The sequence below is a fragment of the Balaenoptera acutorostrata genome, chromosome 1, assembly GCF_949987535.1.
Source record: "Balaenoptera acutorostrata chromosome 1, mBalAcu1.1, whole genome shotgun sequence".
NCBI classification, from domain to species: Eukaryota; Metazoa; Chordata; class Mammalia; order Artiodactyla; family Balaenopteridae; genus Balaenoptera; species Balaenoptera acutorostrata.
The window spans coordinates 28,841,876-28,862,589 of NC_080064.1; the positions used below are offsets into that span (position 1 = coordinate 28,841,876).

Genomic DNA, 20,714 nt, shown 5'->3' on the forward strand with positions numbered 1-20,714 from the left:
GTTTCTATTCACATTCTTTTTCTCCATCTCTTCATTTCTCTCTCCCTCCTTCTCCCTCTTCCTCCTCTCTCCTTCTTCCCTGCCTCCACTCTGGGGCTACCCTCTCCAAATACAGCAAGCCAGCCCCAGTGATTAATACCATAATTCAAAATGACAAAAAATATCCTCCATCATGAGCTATTCTGTTTTGAGTAGGAGCCTGCAGGGCACACACAGGATGTTCATGCTTATCCAGGTAGTATCACCACAGACCAGGTAGGAGCCCTCCTTGGTAAGACACACGCTACACTAGTGCCTACTTAATATTAAAAAATGACTCACAAAAATTCAGCTTTCAACATATTTTTATTTGAGACACAATTGTATTAAAATAAAACAAGGGACTTCCCTGGTGGCGCAGTGGTTAAGAATCCACCTGCCAATGCAGGGAACACGGGTTTGATCTCTGGTCCAGGAAGATCCCACATGCCGTGGAGCAACTAAGCCCATGCACCACAACTACTGAGGCTGCGCTCTAGAGCCCGCGAGCCACAACTACTGAAGCCCTCATGCCCTAGAGCCCGCGCGCCACAACTACTGAGCCCACGTGTTGCAACTACTGAAGCCCACGCACCTAGAGCCCGTGCTCTTCAACAGGAGAAGCCACCGCAATGAGAAACCCGTGCACTGCAACGAAGAGTAGCTCCCACTAGCTGCAACTAGAGAAAGCCTGCATGTAGCAATGAAGACTCAATGCAGCCAAAAACAAAACAAAACTATTATTGTCACTAACAAAAATCCTACTAGAGGAAAGACAGTATCTTTCTGCAGTAGCAAAGCCAGTGGAGCTGAATGATACATCCCAACCCAATTCTCAATAACATCCCAACCCATATTCTCAGAATATGGCAGGGTTTATCTTTGCAATAGTTAGTTACAAAGTTATGTCTTCTCAGAATCTCCTTGAGAAACTAAGACCACCCATGAAAGGAGAAAGGGGGAGGGAAGACAGGAGTGTTAACTAAGATATGGCTGGTTTTGAGACTGTTTTTCCTGTGGCTCAAGTTCTGCCAATTAGCAAGGAGCTGTTAATGGATCCACAACAAAACCCTCTTCACTTCATAACTTAACTTACAAAGTAGTCAACAAACACATTTTCAAATTCATTTCACACAGTAAAAAAAAACAGATAATCACATCAACAAAAGACAAAAACCACATGATCATCTCAATAGATGCAGAAAAAGCATTTGATAAAATTCAACATCCATTCATGATAAAAACTCCTACCAAAGTGGATATAAAGGGAACATATCTCAACATAATAAAAGCCACTTATGACAAACCCACAGCCAACATAATACTAAACAGTAAAAAGCTGAAAGCCTTCCCACTAAATTCTGGAACAAGACAAGGATGCCCACTCTCATCACTCTATTCAAATATATTGGAAGTCCTAGCCACAGCAATCAGACAAGAAAAAGAAATAACATGTATCCAAATTGGTAGGGAAGGGGTAAAATTGTTATTATATGCAGGTCACATAATACTCTATATAGAAAACCCTGAAGACTCCACACAAAAACTATTAGAACTGATAAATGAATTCAGCAAGGTAGCAGGATACAAGATTAATATACAGAAATCTGTTGCATTTCTTTACACTAACAATGAAATTATCAGAAAGAGAAAGTTTAAAAAATCCCATTTAAAATCACATCATGTGAAGACCAGATACTATAAAACTCTTAGAGGAAAACATAGGAAGAACACTCTCTGACATAAATTGCAGCAAGATCTTTTTTGATCCACCTCCTAGAGTAATGAAAATAAAAATAAAAATAAACAAATGGGACCTAATGAAATTTAAAGGCTTTTGCATAGCAAAGGAAACCATAAACAAAGCGAAAAGACAACCCACAGAATGGGAGAAAATATTTGCAAACGAAGCGAACAACAAGGGATTAATCTCCAAAATATACAAACAGCTCATACAGTTCAATATCAAAAAAAAACAAACAACCCAATCAAAAAATGGGCAGAAGACCTAAACAGACACTTCTCCAAAGAAGACAAACAGATGGCCAACAGGCGCATGAAAAGATGCTCCACATAGCTAATTATTAGAGAAATGCAAATCAAAACTACAATGAGGTATCACCTCACACCAGTCAGAATGGCCATCATCAAAACTCTAAAATAATAAATGCTGGAGAGGGTGTGAAGAAAAGGGAACCCTCCTACACTGTTGGCGGGGGGGATGTAAATTGGTGCAGCCACTACAGAGAACAGTATGGAGGTTCCTTAAAAAACTAAAAATAGAACTACCATATGATCCAGCAATCCCACTTCTGGGCAGATATCTGGAGAAAACCATAATTCAAGAAGATACATGCACCCCAGTGTTCACTGCAGCACTATTTACAATAGCCAGAACATGGAAGCAACCTAAATGTCCATCGATAGATGAATGGATAAAGAAGATGTGGTACATATATACAATGGAATATTACTCAGCCATAAAAAAAGAACAAAATAATGCCATTTGCAGCAAACATGGATGGGCCTAGAGATTGTCATACTGAGTGAAATAAGTCAGACACAGAAAGACAAGTATCATATGATGTCACTTATATGTGGAATGGAATCTAAAAAAAAGGGTACAAATGAACTTATTTACAATACAGAAGTAGAGTCACGGATATAGAAAACAAACTTATGGTTACCAGGGGATGGGGAGGGGGATAAACTGGGAGATTGGGATTGACATATATACAACATCTTATAATAAACTATAATGGAAAACAATTTAAAAAAGAATGTAGATACATATATTTATATATATATGTATAGATATATACATTTATACATAACCAACTCACTTTGCTGTACACCTGAAACATGATAAATCAACTGTACTTCAATAAAAAAAAAAACCCATATAATCAGATAAAAGAACCAGAAGATGTAGAAGATTAGAGGAGAAAGTGTGCAGGTATAGTGAGAAAAAAATAAGGAAAAAGTATTATGGTTCAGGCACTAATACTTTTGAAAAAGGAAAAGTACAATAGCAGGGATTTTTGCATACCCACACACAACAAGGAAACAGGCTGCCCAGTTTTTCTCTTGATGCAACAAGCCACTCATGTAAGATTAGAAAGGCGGGGGTTGGGGGGTGTTGAGGGAGCACTTAGTGAATATATGCACACAGTACAGGAAGGGCCTAGGTCAGTGAGGGGTGAGAAACCCACAAAACTTGTCCAGGCCAGAGGGCTGGAAGGGGGTCTGGGGCTGAAAAATCTTTGGTGTCTGCTGCTCAGATAACTGAGAATGAGAATCTGGAGAAAACTAGGTCCTGAGAGATTCCAAATTTGTCAGGAAGTAATAATAGCCCGAAGAATAAATGAACCCTTGGCAAAAATTTCACAAGCCTAAAGGATTAAAGGGAAGATTTTAAAACAAAAACCAAAAGAAAGCAACCAAGCAAAAAACCTTAAAAAACAAACCAAAACAAAACAAAAATATGGATGAAGGGAAAGAGAACTGCTTGGGTTTCTGTCCTTGGTTATGCAAGGCTCTTCTCTGTTGCTGCCCACACACCACACCTCTACCTTGGGGTAAGAGGTAAGTAAGTTCCAACCTTCTGTAAAGTCAGCACAAGAGTTTTCCTTGGGGATAAAAGGCAGCAGAGAGGTGTCCAAGAGCTTGGCCCACTTATCCTTCTCAGTCATCTGTTCTACAGAAAGCCACCAGCTTGCAGGGGTTGAAATGCTGTAATATTGACTAGAAATGGGGAAATGGTGCCAGTAGAGAAGGGAGCACCTCAGTCTTTCTAAAGTCAAACCTTACGTGTGGGGATACCTAATTGGACCTTCTTTCCCTGGGCTCAAAGAGAACACTCCTCCTTTCACAAAGCAGGATTGGCAGCAATTAACTGCCAGTGGCTCAACTCCTCATACTGTAAATGTGCCAGTACCCAATTAACAAGCCTTCATGCTCCTCCCGCCAACAATTCAGAGGTTCATGATACAGAAAGGATGAAGTACTTAAACCAAGCAGTACAAGCTTCTCCTTCTCTAAGGTGAGAAAGGGGAATAAATTGATGACATTCCTTTCCACTTCTGGAATTGCTGAAGGTCCACAATACCTACTCTTGAATGCAATATATATGTTTTCAAAAGAATGAAAAATGCTACTGACAACCCCATGCGTTTGCAACTCTGCAGGTATTTCAGGCAAGACAAGAGTAATTCATGATACAATTTCTTCCTCCTTTGGATGCAGACTTGCTTGACTTACCTTAGTGAAAACAGTACAAACTAAAATTTTAGTACAAACTATTGCTGCTAGTCAGTAATCCCTAATTAGAAGGAGATCTGCAGTGCATACATTTCTTTTACTCTCCCTAATGTATTGAGCAGAAGTTTGAACTCCAAGTCCTCTCCTAAAAGAAATGCCTAGCAATTAACTATTCTGAATGTACAAGGAGTTCCTACCACCCTTCCAGAGCCATCCATGGCCTTCAGCATGAGAATCAAGCTCCTAAGCATGGCATATAAGGTCAAATGTAACTTGTCTGGATCTGAAGACTTCACTTTGCCCCATTTTTCAGCAATGCTTGCAGTTCCCAACATGTGATGCCAAATGCCTATGTGCGACACTGCACAAAGACCACTCCCACTCCTAGGGCTTCAAAGTTCAAGTTCAATATTCCTCCCCCCATGTCCACCCACTCTCCATGTTAGACCATAAAGCCTGAGATCCTGTTCACTAGCAGCAATTTATTGCCACTGCCTATGACTGGTGAACAACAAGAAAAAGAACTCCCCAGCCAACACAACTTCAGGATCCTCCCTCCAGCATATACCTGAATTTCGTAAGGCCTAAGTTTGAGTTTTTATCATCTTCCAGAAGACCGTCAGGCCTAAATCTACAATAGTTCTAATTTTACTGGTCCAATTTTATTGATCATAATTATCCTGTGGTGTGCTAGAGCCAGGTCATATGCCGACTGTGTTCATCTCTGCCAACTCTGTGCTCAGTGACTTCATGTTGGTAGCTTGAAATTGGTCACAGTGGTAGTATTTACACCATGAAAACTGGCAAAGTCTACAACTCAGGGCTTGACTTTGTTTTCTGCGGGAAAACCCAGTTGTGAACCATTTACCACACCACACTGTTATCCCTACAATGATCTATACTTCCTCTCCTTTAAAACCCAACCTCCTTTTCTTCCAAATATTCAATTCAAATGATCAGAAAGTCACCTTGTACGCTCAATCATTTCATGTTTTGTTCCCTATACCTCCTGCAGGAGAGGCTACATAAATTTTCAGGATCTGGTGCAAAATGAAAATGTGGGCTTCCATGTTCAAAAATTAAGAATTTCAAGCTAACGAGAGCAGAGCATTAAATCAAGAACAAGGCCTTTCTAAGTGTGGGGACTGCACAGGTCACATGCCCATAAAGTGATCCCTGACCTCCTACTTTTTTTTTTTTGGCCGTACCACATGGCACATGGGATATTAGTTCCCCGAGCAGGGATCAAACCCAAGCCCCATGCATTGGAAGCTCGGAGTCTTAACCACTGGACCACCGGGGAAGTCCCTGACCTCCTATTCTTAAGTGTAAGCCTGCCCTCCCCTGAGGATACTGTTTCCCATCTATCTCTGCAATATGATGGCTACTTATTCTCCCACATTTTAGGATTAAAGGTAGGTTGCTATTTTATTTGCTCCCCTTCTCAATGCCTTTGCAAATCATTACTCTTCTATCTTCTTTGTAAAAACCTCTTCTCCTTTTCTATCTTGCTGCACAGTACTTCAACTCTCATCATAGCTGTCATCTCTCAACTTACTCATTACTCCTTCTACTTTACTGATGACTTTGACATCTGGATCTCAAAATTCCTCTTCACTGCAAGTCTTGCCTCAAGAGTAAGCAGATTAAGAAGACAGACTCCGGATAGAATCAGACTGCTGGGTTCAAGTCTTGGTACTACCACATATAGCTATGTTGCCATGTTCCTTAACCTTTCTTTTCCTGAGTTTCCTCATTTATAAAATAAAGATGGTAATAGTAATTCACAGGATTTGGTTGCACAGATTAAAAGGGTTGATTCATGTAAAAGGTTCGGAATAGTACCTGACATAGTACTAAGTACATAGTACTTACTAATAGTAGTAAGTACTCAGTAAACATTCGCTACTACTGCTGTCATCATTATCATCCTTATTAAAGTCTATCTCAATGTCTACATGGATAACTCATTCAACATGTTCTATGAGCTCCCTGTCACCAATAAATTTCTTCTCTGCTCTACCCCAGCAACTCTCTTCCATAGCTTCACCCTAGATCCTCTAATCACCATATCTTCTCCACCTCCAGAATATTAAATTCAAATATCTCACTCTCTGACGACTACCTTCTGTCTTTCCAGCACATTTACCTGTCCCCCTATATCTGCTTCCCATCATCGAAACCTCTGAATGCCAGACTCCTCTACTGAATCTCTTTCAGCCCCTCCTATTTTTGTCTCTTTTCCTTTCTTCTTATATCTCTCTTTCATCCACTCTCTTGACAACAACCTCAGTCTCAACGCCCCAATTTCCTTCTATACAAAATTGGCAAAGTTCTAATCTTGGATGAATCAAACTATCAGCCTTTTCTTGACAGGTTTGCTGAGAGCTACTGAGGAGAATCATACAACTATAATTATAAATTCATGGTCTCCACCTTCAATGCCACCCAGCAATCTTTCTATTTCCTTACCTAGTTTACCATCTCCTGCCCCTCACAATGGCCATTTCAGGCCTTTACCACTCTCTCCAGACTGCTCATTTTCCTGCCTACTACCCACCTAACCCCACTCCACCTACCTCTGCTTCTACTTTCAATAAATGATCTATCCCACTTCAGAAAAAACAAGAATGAGATTAGAACTACCACAATTTCCTCCTATCAAACCTAAAAGTCCACCTTAGCCGCATCTATATCCACCCATTTCTTCCTTCCTATCACAATGGAGATGTCTCTCCTCCTGCTTAAGGCTAATCTTGTGCTCTGTGCTCTGGATTCTTTTTTTTTTTTTTAAATAAATTTATTTATTTATTTTTGGCTGCATTGGGTCTTCATTGCTGCACGCAGGTTTTTTGTGTGTGTGCATGTGTCAGGCACTGCCTTTTTTAAAACTTTTTATTTTGCAAAGTTGCAAACATAGTACAGAGTTCCTAAATACTCTTCACCTTGTTTCTCCTAAGGTTAACATCTTACATATATATTGAAGCCAGAAAATTAACATTCATATAGTACTGTTAACTAATCACCTTATTTGAATATTGCCTGTTTTCCACTGTCTTTTTTCTTGTCCATGACCCATCCAGCATCCAACACTGCATTTAGTTGTATCTCCTTTGTTCCCTCCAGTCTATGACAGTTCTGTCTTTCTTTTTCATGATCTTGACATATTTTAAGACTACTAGTTTTGTAGAAGCTCCTTCCATTTGGGTTTTTTTTTTTAACATCTTTATTGGAGTATAATTGCTTTACAATGTTGTGTTAGTTTCTGCTTTATAACAAAGTGAATCAGCTATACATATACATGTATCCCCATATCTCCTCCCTCTTGTGTCTCCCTCCCACCCTCCCTATCCCACCCCTCTAGGTGGTCACAAAGCACCGCGCTGATCTCCCCGTGCTATGTGGCTGCTTCCCACTATCTATTTTACATTTGGTAGCGTATATATGTCCATGCCACTCTCTCACTTCATCTCACCTTACCCTTCCCCCTCCCCGTGTCCTCAAGTTCATTCTCTACGTCTGCGTCTTTATTCCTGTTGCGCGTGGGCTTTTTCTCTAGTTGCGGTGAGAGGGAGCTACTCTTCCTTGTGGTGCAGCGGCTTCTCCTTGTGGTGGTTTCTCTTGTTGCGGAGCACAGGCTCTAGGCACGCCGGCTTCAGTAGTTGTGGCTCACGGGCTCTAGAGCACAGGCTCAGTAATTGTGGCACTCGGGCTTAGCTGCTCCGCGGCACGTGGGATCTTCCTGGACCAGGGCTCGAACCCGTGTCCCCTGCATTGGTAGGCGGATTCTCAACCACTGCGCCACCAGGGAAGCCCTGTGCTCTGGATTCTAACCCACCTGCCTTATAAGGCATGGTTCTCAAAGTGTGGTTCCCAGACTAGCAGCATCAGCACTCTAGGAACTTGTTACAAATGCAAATTCTCAGGCCCCACTCTAAACCTACTGAATCAGAAACTTTGGAGCTCGGGCCCAGCAATCTGTTTTTAACGAGGCCTCCAAGTGATTCTGACACTTGTTAAAGTTTGAGAACCTCAGCTCTGAGGGAGTATTTATCATTTATCCCCTTTCCCGTATCTTCAACTGCCTTCTTTAGTGAGATGGTTCCCTTGCCTGAAGAGCCTCCTACTTGATTGCGCCATGTACATTCTTGCACTTCTCCAGCCTACTCACCACACAGTAACATATCTGATCATTTCATTCCCTGCTTAAGATAAACTAATGCTTTAAGAAGGTCTCAAGGTTCTGCACACCTCTGAAGCCTGCTCTTTCTCCACTAGCTCTCCTGCTCTGTCTGCCAAGCAAGACCAGTCTCTCCCAACTTCCTGATCTTCCAATGTTCTAGGGCACCTAACAAACTTTGAAATTGTTATTCCTTCTGCCTGAATTACTCTTTGCCTGTTTCTTTTCCGAACTCCTACTTCTACTTTAAGTCTCAGCTTAAGCTTTCCTTACTGAGGGTGGCCTAACTTTACCCCTCAGTCTCAATTAGGTCTCCATTAGATGCTCTTATAGCACTCCACTTACCCTCTCATAATGTGCATCAAGCTTATAATTATTTAATTATCATAAATGTCATGTCTATTTTCCTTGTCAGAGTGTAAGCTCCATTAGCACAGGAATCATGATCTTATTTGCTATAATATTCCTAGTGCCTTGCTTTTAGTACAGGACCTTGCAGATAGTAAATGTGTAACCAAGCCTTTGCATACACTGGATCTCCCTCCAGAATGTTTTTTATTACCTTTAAACCCCTAGTGAAATCCTACACATGCTTCAAGAAATAAGTTAAGCATCTCAGTGAAGTCTTCCCTGTACATACACATCACCTGCCTGCTCAGGAGGATCACTTCTTCTTTTGTGTTCCTACTGTTCTTAAATCAACTAATGCAATAATTATACACTACCATAAATACTCATCTTCATGCCTGAGTCTCCACTAGACTGTAAACTCCCTGAGGGCACAGATCATGTCTTGTTTACCTTTATATCTCTAGCGCTTAGAAAAGTACCTGACATTTATAATAAATGTCCATAAATGTTTATGGGCATGTTGAAACTAACACTGTATCTCTAATATTGCACTGAAAGGTTTTTTCTTAATATTAAATCTGGGTTCCAATTCTAACTTTGTTATTCATTAGCTGTATGATCAAATTGTTTAACCTCTTTGGGCCTCAGTTCCCTCACTAGTAAAACGGGGCTAATAATACACACTTGGAAATACTGCTATGAAAATTAAACAAAATGACATAATATAATGATTAGCACACACAGTGCCTAGCATGTAGTAGCCTCCCTACTATGGCTTCAACTTGACAGAGACAACTAGGACAAAAAAATACAAAAATAAGTCACAGCAATCAAGGGAGAATGAGCACAGAGTGAGTCATTCCTTTTAATCATTCACCCAGGAAGATGAACAATGAAGAAACATAATAAGCAGAATAAACTCTACCGGTGGTATCTCCCTTGGCATACAAAGCTTGGTAAGAATTCACCCGAGACCTCTTGGCTAATGGCCACATCCAGTTCCCCAGCCCAGCAGGTCAGGTCTTAATCTGCAATACCAGGCATGGTTACTTCAGAGTGGAATAGAAACTACCTCATAAGGAATGTGTTTACAGGAGGGAGATGGGGGAGGAGGAGGAGAACTTGACTGCAACCACATCAATCAAGTGTTTTGCAATCTGGCAGAAAACACTGCAGAATTGTTGGTGGAGACTAACACCCACACAACTGCACTTACCTGTAGCCAAGAACCAGCTTAGACTAGATAATGAGCAGCTTTCTGCTTTTACCAAAACAATGGTCAGACTTGCACGGAACGAACATCTCTAAGGTCAAATTACCTTGAACATCTGGGCAGCACCACCTACCAAGATGACACCAAGCAGCTTTATACATACACTCCTCAGCCTATGAGCACTGCCCACAAGCACCAGCTTCATAGCTCGTGTATGCCAAATGTAAAAGCAGATTAAACAGTTTCTTTGCTCCTTATTCATAATATGCTTACCTCTGCAGAGCTAGTGGTATTCAGATCACCTCGTTCATTCATTTTAGAAGGCTGTGTCACTGTAGCTACTTCTTCACTGGGACTCTCTCTCTTCCGAAGCTTCCTGATGAAGCTCTGTTGGTCACTGGAAGATAAAGTAGGTCTGAGTGGAGCTCTGGGTGGGCTCTGCCTCCTCCAAGATACCCTGCTCCAACCTAACCCCAGAATATGTGGTACATCATCTTCAGGTAGAAAGTCCAAGTCATGTGAAATTTGGAATTTTTTTAAAAACACCAGCATAGAATTGGAAGAGTCTGTCCTAAAAGTCTGGCAGCTCTGGGGCCTGCTGCAGTCTGCCTGAATGCACATCCCTTCTAACCACCAAAAGGCATGACAGGCAGAGTCCTGGCAGCAGGCAGCCCAACATGTCTGGAGAGAGGGGGTTCCTTCAAGAAGCCAGAGGTGATTTTCTCCCCCAGATCTCAGGCCAACTCCAAATTGTGTCTTCGCCTGCTGGCACCTGCTCTCCTTGGCATCTAAAAACAAAGAATGAAAACATTTAAAAATGAAATAAAAACAGAGACTACAGCTCTGTAAAGAGTCCTGAATACCAACATTTGAGGCTATTTTGAAGACTGGTTTTTAAGAGGGTGGGAAAGCTGTCTAGTAAGTGGAATAAAAGACACAAAAGAGAGAGTTTTTTGGCTCAGGATATTTTAGCTTGTAGAAGTACTGCTCCACATTCATCACTGGCTCCCCTCCTCAATGAGTCCCTTGCATGTAGACCTTTTAAACAGAACTCCAGTTCATGAAACAGAAAAAACAAAACAAAAGAGCTCTTCTGATGGAAGTGTACTGAAGGATGGGGGCAGAGTCCCACCACTTGACCTCACATTCACCTCCAAGGCATTTCTCAGGGACAGTATGAAGATTATGGGACCAGAAGAGCAGCCAGCTGAAGAAGATGGAGTACTCTGCCCACTGAACTGGTAGCAACACAAATTGAGTACTCTTGACCTACTGCAGGATTCAGGTTCATCCATTCTCTAATCAATGGTTTGCCAAAGTCAGGTGGTTTTGCATATCACAGCATCAACCAGAGCAGTAGTCAGTCAAGCTTACCAAAAATTTTAATCATGAGAGGTATTCTGCTAGAACGAACTTCTTAATGATAAGCTGTGTCATAATAAGAAATATTGGAGGCTAACACAACATTGTAAAGCAACCATACTCCAATAAAAATTAATTTAAAAAAAAGAAAAAGAAATAAAGGAATAGAAGTACAACAGTGACCTACTGTGGTTAACCTAGATAACATGGTCCAAAATTCCGGCTAACGTCGCTTACAGATAAACTTTTGAGCCATTGAATGTTTTCAGGCACGGTATTGATTTTCCTGAAATATCACCTCATTTGTGTTTTCTTAGACGAAATAAAGTCAAAGCATGCTCTGAATTAAAGTTTTTATACAGAGTTCATTTTAAGGTCTCAGTTATATAGGTGTCTGTAAACCAACTATGGTCAGGGTTATACAAGGCCAGACCAGGATGAGGCAAGGGAGATGCCTCAGGCACACTCTTAAGAGTACTCACTCTTAGAGTCATGAAGTGCTCACTCTTAGAGTCATGCAAGTGCAGGGCTGGCCTACCCCCACCTTTTTTAAAAAAATATTTATTTATTTAGTTGCATCAGGTCTTAGTTGCGGCATGCGAACTCTTAGTTGCTGCATGTGGGATCTAGTTCCCTGACCAGGGATCGAACCCGGGCCCCCTGGATTGGGAGTGCAGAGTCTTAGCCACTGGACCACCAGGGAAGTCCCAGCTTACCCCCATCTTGAGAGTGTTTCCTGAAATTTCATACCCTAGGTACCTCTTTCTTCATCCTAGCTCTCGCCCTGGGGTTATAACATAAAATTTTATTGTAGAATTACATATAGAAAATATGTAGTAGAATCAAACCACTGAACAGATGGATAGTCATGTCTGCATGTATACATAACTGAAAAAGGGCTATGACTGACTAAAGCAACAACTGGATAATCTGCCAAAGCCATCGTGACTCCCAGGAAACAATTACTAAATGTGGACACTAGTCAACTGAGAGATAAGAGAAAAATAGGCAGCCTTCTGGATTATGGAGTCAAGCACTATGGAAGCCAATCTGCCATTGTTCTTTCTTTCTTTTTTTAAATTTATTTATTTATCATTTATTTATTTTTGGCTGCGTTGGGTCTTCGTTGCTGCACGCAGGCTTTCTCTAGTCGCGGTGAGCGGGGGCTACTCTTTGTTGCAGTGTGCGTGCTTCTCATTGCAGTGGCTCCTCTTGTTGCGGAGCACGGGCTCTAGGCACACGGGCTTCAGTAGTCGTGGCATGTGGGCTCAGTAGCTGTGCTCGCAGGCTCTAGAGCACAGGCTCAGTAGTTGTGGCGCACAGGCTCAGCTGCTCCGTGGCATGTGGGATCTTCCCAGACCAGGGATCGAACTCGTGTCCCCTGCATTGGCAGGCGGATTCTTAACCACTGTGCCACAAGGGAAGTCCCTGCCATTGCTCTTTAAACAAAAAGAGAGAAACATGGGCACCAACCTAACATCAGACAAGACAATTTAGAGGCCAGAAAAAAATAGAACTTACTTAAGAAAAGATGAATAAATAGAAACTATGAAAAAAATGAAGTTACCAAAAGCTATGGAAATGCTCCTCATTTCCTCATCCACCTTCCTAAACAATAACCAATGGTATGAATCTTGGTAACAGCTGAGTGTACAGAGTTTGTTGAAATCAGTAAATTGTTACATCAGTAACTAATGTCAGTTACCTTTATATCAACTTTCCATCATTCATCTCAGAAAAAGTCTCTCATATTTAATATAGTGAAAAGGTCCACAAAGATGAAAATAACTTGCAGTTTTCTATAAGCCACTATTTTATTTAATTTTTTTTAATGTACTGTAACCTCCACTTCTGCCCTTGAAGGAGAAATTGCCATAGGACTTGCTTTCCTACCATGAGAAACTAGAAAACTAGACAAAATATATGAAACAATTGTTTTTGGACACTGAACAACATGTGGTCTGGGGCTGTGATCCCAGAGAGAAAGGAAATAAACAAGGGTGAGCCCTAGGACCACCTTGGCTTTCCGTTTACAGGATAGGCATGCTGCAGACTGTGGAACAGGAAGAACCCAAGCAGAGTAGAGTGGTCTTGCTGAGTTGAGGAAACAGAGTTCAGGGTGACTATGATAGCTAGAAACTACTGGAAAGGAGGAAGCTACATAGAGAAAGACCTCCAGACAGCTGGACAGTGGTTCCCTTGGTATAATACTAATTTACACCAAGTGTAAGTTAGAAATGCATGAAAGTTTAGAAAGTATTTTGAACTAAATGAAACTGAAAACAGAACATATTAAAATTAGTGGGATGCAGGTAAAGCAACGTTTAGAGGGACATTTATCGCTTTAAATGCTTATTTTAGAAAAGAAGAAAAGTCTAAAATCAATGATCTAGAAAGACATATAGGGAGAATGCCATGTGATGACAGGAGTGGAGACTGAAATGATACAGCTGCATGCCAAGGAAAGTCAAGGATTGACAGTGACCACCAGAAGCTAGGAAGAGTCAAAGAAGGATTCTACTCAGAGTCTCAGAAGGAACCAACCCTGCCAACACCTTGATTTTGGACTTCTAGCATCCAGAACTATTGGCCTAAGCAGCATTCTCTGCCCTTGCATGGAAGAATACTTCAGAAGACAGATGGCTCGAAGACTACCAAGAGCCTAGATCTAGGGATCCTTGACATTTGGGGATGAGGCTATGGCCTCTACCCAGATTGAATGAAGACACCTGTGTGCCATTCAATGGACATGTACAGAGATTTAATGTTGGCAAACTATAGGAATCTGTTGTTATGGGGTTTTTCTCTCTTTCAAACCAAAATTAATAGCCCAACTGGAGCAAGGGGCAGAGCCCTGAATGGAAGTGTGAGAAGTTCCACCAGGTACCTGTGCAGTCCAGGCGTACTGGTTTGAAACAAAGATGTCAGCCCTAAAGCAAAATACTTCTGAACCGTCTGCTCTGAAAGGGCAAACAAAAAGTGTCATAATTGATATAGGCCTGAAGTGGGAGGACAGAAGCTCCACAGAGAAGTCGTACTATAATGTAGGAAAGTCTTCAAATATAATTCCTCCTTTATTAGACACCAGAGATATCATACTGGTAAGAAATCCCATAAACATAAACAATGTTTGATAGCCATTATGAACAGCTCATTTCTTTTAATCATCATAAAATTCACATAAGAAAACAACCTTATAGATGTACTGAATGTGGGAAATTCTTCAAGAAGCATTCAACAATTATTAATCATTAGAGAATTCATTCTAGAGAAAAACCCTATAAATGCAACGCATGTGGAAAAGCTTTCAGAAAGAACTCTATCCTTTTAGGTCATCAGAGAATTCAGACCAGTCAGAAACCCTTACAAATGTAAAGACTGTGAGAAAGTCTTTGCTCAGAAGGTAGCCCTTACTCATCATGAGAGAATATATAGTGGAAAAAGGCCTTTTACATGTAATGAATGTGGGAAAGCTTTCAGGGATAACGCCAACTGTGTTGGAACATAAGAAAATCCATACTGATGAGAAACCATACTGGTATGATGAATGCGGAAAAGCCTTTAGGAAGAGCTCAACTCTTATTAATCATCAAAGATGCATACAGGAGAGAAACCCTATAACTGTAGTAAATGTGGAAAATCTTTCAGGTATACATCCTTTGCTGGACATCAGAAGACTCATAGTGGAAATAAACCCTACTGATGTAATGACTGTGGGAAAGCCCATATGAAGAGCTCAGTTCTTACTGGACATCAGAGAAGCCATACCAGAGAAAAGTTTTATAAACAAAATTAATATGGGAAGACTTTTCCCCAAAGTTCAGCCCTTAAACAACATAAGATAATTCATAGCAAAGAAAGAGCCATGAAATGTAGTTATTGTGGTAAATCACATAGAAGTAGTTTATTCCTTCTGAGCATCAAAGAGAAGACATTCAATAAATTATACATCTAACAAAAATATTCTGTGTACCTCTATCCTGGAGAACTTCCCACTTGTGAGGATTTCATTATAGTATAGTTTGTACTGTAAAATATTTGAAGAACCTAAATGTCTATCAATATAGAAATAGTTACTGCAGAATACTATACAGCAAGTGAAAAGAATTAGGTAGAGTTCTATATGCAGCCAAAGAAATATCCCCATGATACCTTGTTAAGTTAAAAAAGCAAGTTGCAGAAAATTTATATATTATGGTCTTATTTATATTCTCTAAAATGAAGCTTTTTTGTTTGTAGATATATGCATTCAAAAAGATCTGGAAAAATAAAGGCCAAACTTTAACAGGAAAAAAAATAATGATTTTATGCTTTCATCATAAAAGACAGAAAAAAAAAAGAGTAAATTATATCGAAAATAAGCAGAGAAAGGAAAAGATAAAGATAAAAGTAACCACTGAAACAGAAAACAAACAAAAAACAACAGAGAAAAATCAATGAAACCAAAATCTGGTTGTTTGAAAGGTTAATAAAACTGAAAGCTCCAGTCAGACTGAAAACAGAAAAAAAGAGAAAAGTTACAAATTGACAATATCAGGAATGAAAGAAGGGTTATCATTACTGATTCATTAAACCAGGGGAGCCAACTATGGTCCAAGGGCCAACTCCAGCTGCTGCTTATTATTGTAAATAAAGTTTCACTGGAACATAGTCACATTCATTTATTTATGTATTACCTATGGCTGCTTCTGTTCTAATGGCAGAGTTAAGTAGCTGCAGTAGAGTTATCTTAAGACCAGTAAAGCCTAAAATATTTACTATCTGGCCCTTTAAGAAAGTTTGCCAACCCCTGGTGTAAGAGAATATACTTTTGTTTGACTTACTATTTACTATTGAGTAGAGCCTAAATTTACATATTAACTTATAGAAGAGATAAGTTCCAAATGACTTTGATTTTTATAGAGATGCAAATTATTTCTGTCTGGTGTGAAAGATAACCTCAAAGCTTTAACTAATAAGGCGCCCTTACTTCCCATCTAGCTATTATCCTTATCTCCTTATTCATTCATCCATTCAAAAAAAATTTTGTTTTAGCTTTTTTTTGGCAGCACTGAGCAGCATGTGGGATCTTAGTTCCCTGACCAGGGATTGAACCCGAGCCCCCTGCAGTGGAAGCACGGAGCCTTAACCACTGGACCGCCAGGGAAATCCCCAACAAATATTATTGAGCATCTGTTTCATGCTAGGTATCTCTTTGATGGAGCTTATAATTTATATGGGGGAGACAGTGATTAAATAGACATAATAAACGTAGAACTGCAAACTAATGGAGTGCTATGAAGAAAAGAAATTCAGTCTTTACAAAATAAAGGTAGCTAACTTTGGAACTTATTTATCAGATACATTATCATATATGTGACATGATATCAAAGATAGTTACTGTACATTGTTTGAAATGAAAAATATTGGAAATAACTTATGCATCCCTCAACAGAGAACTGGTTAAATAAACTAAGGAAGATTTATGCAGTTGCTGGGATGAATAAGGCCACTCTCTATAGTCCTGATATGAAATGATGTCCAGGAAACATTAAAACATTATGTGGAAAAAGAAAGGTGCATAGCAGTGTGTACAGTATGCTACAATTTGTGTGTGGGGAAAAAAGAATACAATTTTGTGTGTCTGTGTCTGTGTCTGTGTATATATATGCATAGACTATTTTTGGAAGAATATTCAAGAAACTGGCATGGTTGCCTTTAGGAGGGGAAACTAGGTAGATGAGAGACTTGTTTGTTCACTAAATACCCTTTTATACCTTTTGACTTTGTACAATGTGTATGTATTATATCTGGAAAAATAAATTTTAAAAATATTAAAATTTTCAATGGCTTCACTCACTTGAATGAATCAAAATCCTTAACATAACCTAAAAAGATCTTGTATGATCTGGACTCTGCCTACCTTTCTAGCCCCACCTTGTATCATGCTCTCCCTCCTTCATCATGTTCCACCACCAGACTTCATTCATTCCTCAAATGGACCACGCTCCCTCTCCTAACTGGGCTTTGTACATGCTGCCTCCGCTATTTGGAATTTTCTTGCCTCCTTTCTTTAACCAGTTAACTCCTCATACGAGGTTGCAGTTCAACCATCATTTCCTCAGAGAAGCCTCCATGCTAAGACAGGTCTCTCTAGTACACCCTTTGGGCCCTGTTGCCTCTCTCCTTCAAAGTAATCATAGCACTTATAAAGTTACATGTATTTGTGTGATCATCTGTTCAATGTCCTTCCCCCACAGCTTCACTGTAAGCTCCAGGATGAGAGGACCACATCTGGCTTTTTTCCCCCCTCACCACTGTATCTCCAATTCTAGCATAGGACTCGGCACATTACATTGTAAGTGATCAAAAACCCTTTTTGAATGAATGCACAAATAAATGCATGTATGCATGAAGGAAGTATTGAAAGAATGAACAAATGAACTGTCAGATGGCCAGGTACTGAGAGGGTCATACTGAAGACATCCAGGCTGATGGCAGGATTTTTTTTTTTTTTGGCTAAGTTGGGTCTTTGTTGCTGCATGCAGGCTTTCTCTAGCTGCAGCAAGCAGGGGCTACTCTTCATTGCGGTGGCTTCTCTTGTTGCGGAGCATGGGCTCTAGGCGTGCAGGCTTCAGTAGTTGTGGCTCACAGGCTCAGTAGTTGTGGCACACGGGCTTAGTTGCTCTGCAGCATGTGGGATCTTCCTGGACCAGGGCTCGAACTCATGTCCCCTGGATTAGCAGGCGGATTCTCAGCCACTGCGCCACCAGGGAAGCCCTGATGGCAGAACTTTGAAAAGAGACGAGGTCCATATGCCACAATAAATGAGAGAGGGTGAATGACAGTTGGTAGATGAGTAATGATTAGGGGTTAAGAAGTGTTATAAACCTCAAAAAGAAGACGTTTTTACATAAAAGTGGAGGAGTCATGTTCAAGAAATAACAGTGAGGAGTCAGCTCCACCTCCAAACTCAGAGGTAAATGGGATATGGGAGAATGAGCAACCACTGCCTGCAGGCTAGAGAGAGAAATAGGTATTTCCCCAAGAGAAAGCCAGGTTTCAGAACATTCTCTCTATCCAAGGTCCTGACTGACAAGTTAGAGTATAGAGAGGGTTTAGTAACTCAGTGGATTCTTGTCACAGTTAAAAAGTTAGGAAGGGAGGGGTAGTAAGTGCCAGTGAGTTGAAAAGCACAAATTTATATGGGAACGTCAAATCAGACTCACACAAATCGTAATGGCTAAGGCACTTCATAGCAAGAAAAAAAGAAGATGGAAAAATATGATGAGGAGCTGATGACAGGATGGCTGCCTATCCATCCTTGGTATAAAATGGTGAAAGCTTTCAGGCAAGTTACGGAGGATGTCTTACCAACGGAATGCAGGGGAGAGGGGAACATATTTAGACTCCAGGGAAAATGGTCAAGGGGATTTATGGAGATTACAAGGTCGAAGAGAAGGTAGTAAAAAATTCTAATTCCCTAGTTGTTACCAGCAGCTCTGGTTAAATTAAGATCTTGAAAGAGGAGGAGATAAAAGCAGGTGGGGAGGACTTCTTTTGCTTCCATGGCTCCGCAAAGAATGTCGCATAAGCTATACAACTATCTGGTGGTATAAAAGAGAAATGTTTCATAACCCAAACACTCTCCCTGCTTTATAAGGTGACCTGGAAGCCTCAGTTACAGATCTCATCCACTACTCTGGGCTGGAGAGAACATGTTCAACGAGGGAAGGAACAACCTGCGGGTTCATACAGGATGTTCCAGACTCTCCCTACTTCACTTATATCTCTTGATTTCCATATTCTCAAAAGTATTACTAAAGCTTAGTAATGGGTAAGATCTCTGATTCTTGTGAGTCTTATCTGACAATTTGATCCTTTGTATTAGCTCAAAGGAATAGAGCCTGGGAGAGAACAGATGATCAGAAGCACTTATATCTTCAACAGTGACCAGGAATAACTGATGAGGAACTGATGACAGGTAATGTCTGGGGGAGGTTAGCTGGCTTTAGTGTTGCTAAAAAAATTAATCCCAATAGTTCCCAATAAGGGGAGCAGGTACTCTGATCTGTTAGTTCATACGTTCAGTTAGTGGGAATTTGAGGGGTTTTTTAAAATTAAATGTTATTTAATGTCGCTCCATTATGTGTTCAATAACAAAAATGCGGGAGAGGGAGCAGTTCTTTTTCATCTATTCAGTGGATCATAACCCTTCCTCTTAGATTAAAAGACAAGGGTTCTAGTTTCAGCTCTAGATCTATCACTTACTAGTAATTTAACCTCTGAAAAGTAATTTAACCTCTCTGAGATTCAGTTTTCATTATTGTTACTCTTGAGAAAAAGGATGCATCAGAGGAGGAAGCAGGGAAGCAGTGGTAGAGTCAATATTGGATTCTAGAAGTAACTTGGATAAAAGGTAAGATGAAAATAAGCTCCAATTTTAGATCAGTTCCTCTCCTGCCCACACGGCCATAGCCTGGCTCTGCTCCCAGGACCTAAACAAAAGTAATATTAAATCCTTACCAAAAAGGGCTTACAGTTGGTAGAATCTTAGACTTTTCCTTTGGGAAAGTCTAGAACTCACTGTTAGTAGGAGCACACAGAAAGCTTACCCAGGGTGAAAACAGGAAGGCAGAGCCAATCCCTTTCTTTCTAAAGTCTTGACAAAGCAGAGAATACAGGTCTCTCATATGAATTACCTGGAGGATCCCCAAAACAGGAGGCTCTGGAACTAACAATGCTTACTTAATATTACCACCTCTCAAAAGATAGAATTCTAATAATCTGGCACAAAATCTAGACCAGGTTTCAGAATTCCAAGCAGCAGAGTAGAAAAGCCTATAGAATATAAGAATTATTGCCAGAAGGAAATTCATCAAATACTTTTAGAAAGCTGTGAACAACTCTGGAAATATTTAGACAGTGCTGTTGCCTCCAGCATTCTTAAATCGCAGGTAACAAGCTTGACTTCTCCAGCTAACTTGGAAACTGTGCTGGCTGGCAACCAAGAAGGAAGTAGAGACAGAATGCCTGCTATCTTAGGAACTATACGGTTAAGGTCATTTGGGAATTCATACTTTAACCAAATTCATCAAATAGTATCCCAATGGAAGGTCTGAGATGGTGGGAATGGGAGTAGAGAAAATGCCCCACTGGTATTATTTGAAAAAAAAAGAGCAGCTGATAAGTTCTCCTGGGAACTGGGGGTGGGGGGTGCAGGGGGAACCAAGTTTCTGTGGAAAACTATACACAGTTAGGATATTTTATAGGCAAAATTTGCACGTACTTTTTTCTTGAGGGGGGGAATTGCATCTTTATTTTCAATTAAGGTATGAAAGCATTTCCATT

The 20,714-nt window shown here is 40.4% G+C and overlaps 1 protein-coding gene across 5 annotated transcripts in view; it reads right to left on the bottom strand.

Moving 5' to 3' along the window:
• Nucleotides 1–20,714, bottom strand: part of KIAA0319L (KIAA0319 like) — a 107,516-nt gene that overhangs the window by 59,190 nt on the left and 27,612 nt on the right. For all 5 annotated transcript variants that reach the window (XR_009008643.1, XM_007182501.2, XM_007182502.2 and 2 more), the window contains exon 3: nucleotides 10,296–10,810. Coding sequence is in view for 4 of the 5 variants with exons in the window: in XM_007182501.2 (XP_007182563.2) it covers nucleotides 10,296–10,810 (515 nt within the window). In the remaining variant the exon portion in view is untranslated. The remainder of the gene's footprint in view (nucleotides 1–10,295; nucleotides 10,811–20,714) is intronic.